At 32.4% G+C, this 10,442-nt stretch overlaps 1 protein-coding gene across 1 annotated transcript; it reads left to right on the forward strand.

The window, feature by feature from the left end:
• Positions 1 to 4,325: 4,325 nt before the first annotated feature.
• LOC108227506 (sm-like protein LSM1B) lies at positions 4,326 to 8,197 on the forward strand. The gene is made up of 5 exons (XM_017402686.2): positions 4,326 to 4,729; positions 6,610 to 6,678; positions 6,770 to 6,885; positions 6,977 to 7,039; positions 7,784 to 8,197. Exons 1-5 carry the CDS (start codon positions 4,669 to 4,671, stop codon positions 7,859 to 7,861), a joined length of 387 nt encoding a protein of 128 aa, XP_017258175.1. The 5' UTR covers positions 4,326 to 4,668; the 3' UTR covers positions 7,862 to 8,197.
• Positions 8,198 to 10,442: the final 2,245 nt, after the last annotated feature.

Here is a 10,442-nt window from a genome sequence, read left to right on the forward strand (position 1 = left end):
TAGAGTGTCAGTTCGTTTTTGCTGAGTTCGTGCTTTTCTTTTCGAATTCAGAGTCATTTAGTCAGCTTCGAGTTTGATGTTTCGTGTTTATGAGTCACCTCTAGCTGCGTTTTCTGGGTTTTCGTTTGTTTTGATGGCTTGTATTTTACCAAGTTAGTGTTTTTGAGCTGAGTTGCTAGCAGGGTTTTAACTGAGTCCGCTTTGTTCCTTTGCCGAGCTATTTTCCTTCCGAGTCAGTTTTCGAGTCGCCAGTTTGTTTTGCATCTGAGTCGGCGAGTCGAGCTCTGCAGTAGCATAGTTTTGTTGGTCCAGTTGTTATTTAAGTTTTGCGGCTGTGTTTCCTTTTTTTTAGAGTATGAATTTGGTTTTGTTTAGTTTTCTTTTTTCTGAGTCAAATCGCTGATTAGTTTACTGTAATGGGTTTGTTTGTTTACAAAATTATGTGATCTTGAGTTGCCAATTTGTGGGTTTAGGATTTTGTTAGTCGTTGAGTTTGGAAGTTTGTTATCGAATAGTTTTTTTCCCGAGTGTGTCACCTATTTTCGTTTAAGTCCGTGTCAATTTTCAAGAGGTTATTTGTTCTTTTTTTTAAGTATCTAATTAGATTAAGTTACTAATTTGAATGAATTAGGTAATTATTAGTCTATTCTCAGAATTTCTAATATTAAAAAGTTCCCTCCTTTCAAAATCTGTTGTTCTAATTCGCCTAGATTAAATTTATGGATTGCGAATAAATTTTTTATAATCTCTGTGGACGTATCTCAAATATTAAAACGGTGATTGTGCGCTTACGATTTAAATGTATTATTTCTAGCACATCATATATATATATATATATATATATATATATATATATATATATATATATATATAATAAGTTTTTTTCTTTGCTTTGACTTTATATATGTTACCTAATCTACCGGTATCGGGTTGTATAATATTATTATCGTAGGTGGTTATGGTATTGATGTTAGTAAGAAGTAATTACACAAATTTCTTTATAAATATTTGACAAATATGATAATTATATTTTGTATTAATAGATTTTAGATTAAATAATATTATAATTTCGTATCCTAAATAATATATGTCAAAATTTCAAATCTATATTAACATATAAATATTAGATTTTACTAAAATCATATAAAATTATAGATTATTAGAATTTATAAACATTAATGGATGAGTAGAATATATTTGTTGTGGTTGTTCATGTTAAAAGAAGTGTAAATTTTGAATCTTCTCTGTCCATTGCGCACCCTGTGCGCACCCGAAGGGTAGCGGCTGCGGGTTCCTACGTTAAAAAAAAATAATTTGAATTCTTCTAATTTTAAATTTATTGGATTTAGATTCTAATATTATTATGCATAATTATTTAATTTTTGTTTGCTATTTAATCAAAAAACCATCTCAAGTGAGTGGGCGCTTACAGTGAATGTAACGTATCACTGCAACGCGTGAACTCAACTTAACTTAGTCAATTTTTTTGAGTTGACGCTTCCAGAATATCGCAATATACATTAATACAGCATTTAAGCGTCAACTTGCTTCAACTTAACCACAAGAACCATTCACTTAGTTGGCATTTTCATTCTTCGTACTATATCATTGATCATACGTCAACTCTTATTTGACTTGTCCACTAAATACTTAATATATAGATGTGTATTTAAACTAAATATTTGTCAACTCCTTAATTAATTAGGAACTAACATCCATTTAAATTAAATTTATAAATTTATTATTCACAAGTTCTTTGTATGTTACCTTCTGATTGCTTGAACTTGTAACTGCAGCAATAATGACTTAATCAATTCTACGTTGAATAAATACGATAAACCATTTAGATATACTTAATAATTGGACTGATTTAAGCTTCTTATGATACGCTTTTTTGTGTTGAAACTTAATCGAACAATCTTATACTTATAATTTGTATGACTAAAGAAATCTGTTGCGCTTTCGCTTAACAGATTAGCATATGAATCAAACTCTTCACCCTTGATTATTAAATATAATTCTGACCTTTAGATTGCTTAATTACTAATGAAGTCATGCGTAAATGTTGGAATGGTGAAAATAAAATGAAGTTTCTCCTGATTAAATTCGAGAATCCAACTGTACTCTATTGTAGTTAGTAGCTCTGCGCAATGAATGCATAAGTACTATAGGTTGTTTGATTGCCAGAATTTTTTTTCTAACAGCAGGGTATAAGTAAAAAAAAACAATTATAAGATAAAGCATTGATGCATTGTTGACAGATAAGAATTTTAGGAAATAAAGGATGAATATTGCTCCCAGGATTTTATTGCAAACTGTCCTTGTTTTCACAAAATGCCCATGGTTGATAAGTATTAGTGGAGAGGTAAGTACCAATTGTTTTAATTCATTCTCCCTTTCTTATATTATATGGATTCTAGCCATGTTATTCCATACTATTTTAACTCCCACATTGTAGATGAACTTGGTTGATTGGTTTAAAGTGATGGTTGCAAGTCGTCGTTGAGAAGAGTTAATAGATAATCTCATTGAAGTACATCCACCACACCACCTAGAGCAGTGAAGCGCGCATTGATCCTGTGCCTCCATTGTATAGACTTCCATCCTCTGAGCGGCCCAAGATGGGGCAAGTTGTATACATGCTTGAGGCAGAAGACTTTCCTTTCCATAGTGTAACTTTTCATTGTGTTTTGATAGTCATGAACTTATTAAAATCACCAGATGCAAATAATGTACTCACCGTCTCATCCTTAGTGTCATCAACAGCTTCATGAATTTCTCAACAATCACACCTGAGCATTCCATGACTGCATACAACAGTTGAAATAATTGTGAAATCTTACTTGCATGCAAACAAAAAATTGGGAAAGAAAGAGATAGAGACAGACCAGAAAAATAGGAGTTTTGCTTGAAATTAGGTGAGGGTTAAAGCATTAAGTGATGGACAATCAATAAGTAAACATAGGCTGTAATGAAGAACGGTACCCGATACTATTTTTGAGTGTAATTAAACTTTGGTCAGTTCTGTGCAGGATTGATCTGCAAAAGAGAAATTAAATTTCTGTAACGAAATCCGCATAACTTATCAAAAATAAAAAAAAAAGGAATATAAGTTTGCAAATGGAAAAACAATTACATAATAAATAACAAACAATATTTTGCAAAATATGAAAATTAGTCTATTTAGTAACATTTATATAAATTAATTTCAAATAAACGCTTCATGATGGTTTCTCATTTAATATACACAAAAACGTTTTTTCTACAATTTCTTCAGATAACATTAAATTTATATAAACATTTTTTATTGGAAACATTTTGCATGCCCTTGCGAAGCGGGCACACATACTAGTAAATATATAAATTTATAAATTTATTATTACAAGTTCTTTGTATGTTACCTTCTGATTGCTTGAACTTGTAACTACAGCAATAATGACTTAATCAATTCTACGTTGAATAAATACGATAAACCGTTTCGTACTTGTTGACATTTAGTGCACTAGTTTGGTCTGATTTACAAGCGACTCATATTGAAATTGAACTTCGTACGTTCTTTGATGAATAATCTTAATCAATTTTGAATCAGAAATGCTTCATTTTCTGATTATAAATAATCCAAGCAGTCGGTACAAGAATTCACTAGTTTGATATTGAATTTGTAAACTACTGTTCCTTGAAACAGCTTGAACTTTATTCTTAACCGAGACTTGAATATATTAATAAACTTCTTTCAGTGACTTAATGGTTGCTTCTATATATTGATCGTCTTATTCTGTATCTACCCGTTCTTCGGTTGATTCATGCATGTATCATACTTATTCATTATCTTCTATCTTGTTTATAATGTTGAGTTATCATTATTACATATTACGTTACATTATACTTTACACTTATGATTATATTTAAATATTTTTTATAATTATTTCATTTATAATAACACAAGAAAGGTAGAGAATATATGCTAAATGACGAAATGAAACAAGTTTTTTTCAGAATACATTAGGATTCGCGATGAAAGAAAATTCAATTTTTTTAATATCGATTATGTTAATGTAAGAATTGTTGGAATATTTCTAACAATTTAAGTCATATTAAAATAATCAAGAGCTTATACTTAGTTATCTATTTTTATTAATAATAATAATTATTATTATTATTACTATTACTATTATTATTATTCTTGTTGTTGTTGTTGTTGTTGTTGTTGTTGTTATTAGTAATAGATAAATTTTTGTGGCGTTATTGTAAAAAGTGTTGATATTCTGGCAAATCAAGAAACAAACCAAAAGTATAAGGACCAAAAGTCAGAAAGTGTGAGAAACAACCTATTAAAGTCCTCAAAACTGCAACACATGAAAATTCATGATTAGAATAGGAAAAACAATTTAGGGGGTGAGAATTGAGGGTATTAATTAATAAAATTCTCACACCCCCAGATTTGATTTGGGGATAGACGACTCCAATTAGGGCTTAGATCTGACTAGTCATATCTCAATTAGGGTTTTATCATCTTCTTGATTTTCACTGAATTAAGTTACTTTTTTCTAGAGATCGTTGGTTTGGGTTTTTGCGGCCTCAAGATTGAAGCTTTTGGTGCTGCCAATGCATCAATTTACTTTTCTTTTATAGCAGAATTGAAGAATTGAAAAGCTACTTATTTACTCAATGTCTTGGGCGGGTCCTGAGGATTTCTATCTCTCCACTTCTCTTGCTAGTTATCTTGACAGTGAGCCCTCTTTTATCATTCTCTGTGTGTGTGGGTGTGCGCATGGTTTGGTCTTGACTCTTGGGAAATTGTGTTGTGAAAGTCTCGATTTTTATGTGTTATTGTGAATTTGCAGGGTATGCATGTTTACTTTGAGTTGATGTTGTTTGTTTCGAGTTCTTTGGGGAATTTTAATGATAAAGTCCTGATTTTTGGATATTATTTAGATAGTACAATTTGATTTTGTGTTTTGATAATAATGTTGGTAGTTTGTGAAATTTGTTTTTGTTGCATTATGTTTTGAATTTGCGTGATTCTGAAGTTGTTTGCTTAGGTGAATGAATTGATAAACACTGCATGTATTTTAGTTGGCTATTCGGCTCAAGGAGTCCGTGAAATTTGTTTTTATTGCATTATGTTTTGAATTTGCGTGATTCTGAAGTTGTTTGCTTATGTGAATGAATTGATAAACACTGCATATGTTTTAATTTGGCCTATTCGTTTCAAGGAGTCCGTGAAATTTGTTTTTGGTGCATTATGTTTTAAATTTGCGTAATTCTTAAAGTTGTTTGCTTAGTTGAATGAATAGATAAACACTTAATGTGTTTTAATTGGCTATTTGTTTCAAAGAGTCCGTGTGTTGAATTATGTTTTGAATTTGTGTAATTCTGAAGTTGTTTGATTAGGTGAATGAATTGATAAACACTGCATATGTTTTAATTGGCTATTCGTTTCAATAAGCTAATTATCAATTTTGGTACTGTGTTCTTTGCTGCTTTTGTGTTTACAAGTGGGTAAAGGGAAAGAAATATGTGTTCTTTGTTATCCACGTGTAGAGTGATCCTTCAGATCACTGATGGATCATGGCAGTTACCTGTCCTAGTATATGATCCCTTAAACTAACACAGGTTAATTCTTGAGTCCAATTACACATAATCTGTCTTAAATTAGAGCTCACTGTGCAAAAAGCAATTACATTGCTTTACAAAAGGCCTTGAGTAGTTTGGTGATGAATTTGAGTCTTATACACTGATAAGCCTGACATCTACTTTGACTAGGAACAAGCACCACCTTTTGAAAAGATATGACAATTTTTTTCAGTATTACGAATATTGTATATAAGTAGCATTGAGGCAGGTGGGTACTTGATGGGAATCAAAATTAAAGGGATCTTTTTTTCAGTAGATAGGTTAATTATCCAGTGTAGAGAAACTGGTGTATTTATTTGTATATTTTATAAGTGGGGTAGGAGTTATCTGATATGTAGGCTATTTATGATCAGTCTAAATGTTTTGGGCCTTAAGTCGATTATGTTATTAGGGTTTTATCACCTATGCAAGTCATGTACACCCCCCCCCCCCCCCCCCCCCCCCCACCCCCAAATAAAAAAATCACATATTGTCTTAGAATTACTGTGGGGCAGTAGATTTGCCGTGGCAGATTGACCCTTATCGCTTTTAAATTGTTTATTTCATTACTCGTCCTGCATTATAACCTTACTACTTGTTCATTACTTTATATGTATTATTTACTTATATTGTACTTGTTTGAACAACAATTTAGTAAATGAAGACGTTTTTTGCAACTTTGTTATTATTGTATTGTGTAGTTGCTACAAAGGCTTAGACTTTAGTTTAATGATGCATACAGTACCTAAATTTGTGGTGTTAATGCCACTTGGTTTAAACTATTTGACATGAGGGATTGGTTATGTGGTTTAAGCTATGTTTATGTTTTAATGTAGATTGCATGATTTTTGATCGGTATCATTGTCTTGTGAAAGCTTCTAGAGATTGACCACTTGCTTGCTAATGTAGACTAGACATCTATAACATATGACTTAGATAATACAAAGAAAGTTGTGCATATCTTGTCAACTTGAGTTTTTATGTTGTGTACAGAGAAACTTCTTGTTTTGCTGCGAGACGGGCGAAAACTGCTGGGAATACTCCGTTCTTTTGATCAATTTGGTACTGTGTATTTTGCGTTCTTTATAAAAGATATTTATATGTTCATATATGAAGTTTAAGCCAACTGACTATGAATGTTTTGATGCTGCAGCTAATGCTGTCCTTGAAGGAGCATGTGAGCGAGTTATTGTTGGTGAAATATACTGTGACATTCCATTAGGACTTTATATAATTCGTGGGGAGAATGTTGTATTGATTGGTGAATTGGTATAAAGTCTTACTGTTCACATTCTTTTTCCGCAGTTAGTTGCTTGATATTCTTAAGACTCATTGTAATATGCTTTTTTCACTTGGGTAGGATTTGGAGAAGGACGAGCTTCCCCCGCATATGACTCGCGTTTCACCTGCGGAGATAAAAAGGGTAAGTAGAATACAACTTTTTTTAGTTTGAGCGCTATTCGTACTTGTTTTTTCCATGGATTAGCCATTCAGGGGATTTTTTTTAAAAAAAAAGTTTTTGTACACAAAATTCATGGCCATTATAGTGGATTAGGTAAAAATGGCACATAAAACTGTTTTTTTATACATGTAACACTAATAATAAAGCTTATCTAACTATATACTAGGTGCTGGTTTTTTCTTCCTAAATGCGTGTAATCCACTTGATTTAGTCCTGAAGTCTTGAACTTGTGATCATTACTGTTGCAGCTCCTTGGAGATCATAACTCAGTTTTTTTAGTTGGTACTTGCTGAATATTTTTTTTTACAAATAGTTTAACATTGGTGCTCTCCCCTAATATATTAGCAAAGACATTCTGGCATTAGTTCTGAGTTATGTTACAAAATGCTCTCATCGATACAGAAGTTTTTTTTATTTGCTCTTTTCTAGATTTATTTTTGTCGTATTCATAAAGTTTGGGAAAAGACAATGCCTGCTGTATGAACTACATTTGATGTGCAATGTGATGAATGACATAAAATTTTACAGTATTTATGTGGGTTTACTTGGGGGCAAAAGATGTGGGCTTGGTATAATTCTTAATCTCTTAATTTATAATTAATTAGGAAACAGTGAAACACAATGTTGCAGTTGAAGTAGTGGTTCATTTCTTGGAAAGGAATATCAATTTCTTTCTTGCAATATAATTTTGTTTTCTATTGACAGGCGCAGAAAGCTGAAAGAGAGGCTTCAGATTTAAAGGGCACAATGAGAAAGAGGATGGAATTTCTAGATATGGACTGATGTGGATTCACTGTGAATATCTTCCGCAAATATTATCGCGGGTGATTGATGCTGGGAAATTAAACTAGGTCTCATTGTCAATTTGATTCCTTCTATCTCCTATGATTCTCAACATGCACAGTTTTGTGTAGTCTTCCAAATATGTTTCTTTTTTAAAAATTGGGAAAGATAATGCTCAAGTTCTTTTACCCTTTCAAATTCAAATGCTGCATATCATTACTTAGTGAATTTGAGATTGAAATGTGTTTGGCTATCAAAAAAGCCGTCCGGAATGTTTTAATGGTATAATGGTTACAGTATCTGGTTTGTAGTTGGAGTGTTAAAAGATAATTTCAATTTCTCTCATAATTCTTCATAACTTATAGTTGAAATGTGTTGGTGATGTTCTTGGCTAATAAACTGTCCCAGTAATCACCAAGTAGATGTAGAATTCCGACACCTTTGCCTTTGCAAGTGAATCGAATTTGTATGAATATTAAACTCTGAATCATTGAAACATCTACGCAAGGTTTTGAGAAGGGGACTACTTGTGAATGTTGGTCTGTCGTGTCTTTCTTTTCATCAACTGAACAATATCATCTTCATGTTCTTCTTCCTCTTTGTTGGTGCATGAAAGCAGAACCACTAGTTGTGCTTGTGCCTATTACATAAAGTCATAAACTCTTAGCCTAAAAATGTCATTATGTGCATCACAAAAGGAAAAATGAACACACATACACATATGATATGTTGCCTTTATCCGTGAGTGGGATGAATGGGTTTGCACCCAACCGTCTTTCTCATTCGTACCCCCAGAATGTGGCAACTTTTGCATTGTTATTATGTTTTTCAGAACTTGCGTTTTCAAATAAAAAAAAAAAGCCAAACGAATCATAAATGAGGAAATTGGTCTTTCAGATCTAAAGCCGACTTCATATACAGAAGTAAAATAAAACAAATTTGTGAAAGCGAAACTTACCCTCTTCATTTGCAGAAATAATCCATAAATTATACGCCGCTTTACAGAGATGGACTCGTGATCCACTATCGAGTCCTTGGCCTTAGAGTGAGAGAGTTTTAAAGAATTTATACTCTTATATGCTTTTTAAGGATGCGGCAACTCAGCAAGAATCAATAAAGTGATTATCATTTGACAAACAGTCATCTCAGGGTAAAAAATCTTGATCTAAAATGATAGCTTCCCCGCTTTCACCTTATTGCTGGTACCCCATTATGTTGATGAAAAGAAACCAAAAGTACTATCTAGTCAACTGCTCATACTAATCGCTTTATCTCTATCCTTAATAGCTTCAAAGACGTCTTTTTGAGAACCTTTGTAGAATGGAACTTTGTTCCTCGTGAGAGGCCAGAGAATTCATATTCAAGATCAAAAAGATAAATAACTAGAGCCAACTATCAAAATTAACCTAACCTAGTTGTAAGACTGCAAAAGTAAACGTGAACAACGTAACAAATCCTTGGATCAGTTCAGAGGACAATTTCTGCTAGAAACGGTAGCTTTTGATCAAAATAACCAGCCTTGAAAGTACATAAATTAGCCTAGGAAGCAGTTAAGTTAACCTTGTACAAGTAACTGTTCTATAATTAATTCCGTAGTTGTTCAAGAATAGCCCTAAAATTACATAGCAAAATTAAATCAATATAAATAATTTAGTGTATGAGCTTATCAAGTGCATGAATCTCATTTGGTCCTCATTTCAACACTAACACACTGTGCTCCTGAGATTTTGGTCAAAGAAGAGAAGAGAAGAGAGGCAAACAATTGTCAAAGATTTTTCTCTTGCGTGCTGATGTAGGTGGAAAATGTAAGATGATGACTTGTATAAAAACAATAAAGATAAACTTGGGTGCATAACACTCACTACCCCAAAGGGTTTCCCAGCCAAACGCAGAAGGGGGAACAATTATTTGCAACCCAAGAAGAGACTCAAAAAATTATAGATAAAAATCACTGTATAATCAACCTGTCTAGTATGACGTGATAATTACAATGCTTAAATAGATGTAAATAATAGCAACCCTAAAAACAACCTGATGGAGTAAGGCCCATAAAAAATTGTGCTTATTACACACACACACAGACAAACATATATATAAATATAACTATATATAACTTATATAATAGTTTACCAACACCACATATAGAACATATAGTTTACCTCTGCACTAACAAATATGAACTAATTAACATATACACATTAATTATTTATATCTGTTCCCCGCCATTCTCCATGTTTCCGAGCATTTGTAGAAGAGGATCTATTTTCCAACTCGGGAGCACAGTTTGAGGGGCCATTCAGTATGAACCCTGAGTTCTCCAAGTTCAACAAAAGTATTATAGAAAAACTACAGTTACAAAAAAGCTTCCCACTTGAGATGAACAGCCCTCAAAACTACACCTCACCATGTGCAATGATGAAGAGCTTGTAGATCGAAAACAAAGATAAACCGCACTTAATATGTTTTTTTAAGGGGAGGGTATTAATAGAATAACTGCATACAAGAAAAAACAAGGAGAAGAGAACTCCATAAATGGCAAAACCCCCAGAACATGAAGTGGAAATTGTATACAGAACTGTCA

This window comes from Daucus carota, chromosome 6 (assembly GCF_001625215.2).
Source record: "Daucus carota subsp. sativus chromosome 6, DH1 v3.0, whole genome shotgun sequence".
In the NCBI taxonomy this organism is placed as follows: domain Eukaryota; kingdom Viridiplantae; phylum Streptophyta; class Magnoliopsida; order Apiales; family Apiaceae; genus Daucus; species Daucus carota.

What these genes read in the sequence shown, in the direction of transcription:
- LOC108227506 (XM_017402686.2), top strand. Translation starts at nt 4,669, where the DNA reads ATGTCTTGGGCGGGTCCTGAGGATTTCTATCTCTCCACTTCTCTTGCT. An exon ending in TTGTATTGATTGGTGAATTG is followed by an intron (nt 6,886 to 6,976) that starts GTATAAAGTCTT and finishes TCACTTGGGTAG; the next exon opens with GATTTGGAGAAGGACGAGCT. An exon ending in CACCTGCGGAGATAAAAAGG is followed by an intron (nt 7,040 to 7,783) that starts GTAAGTAGAATA and finishes TTCTATTGACAG; the next exon opens with GCGCAGAAAGCTGAAAGAGA.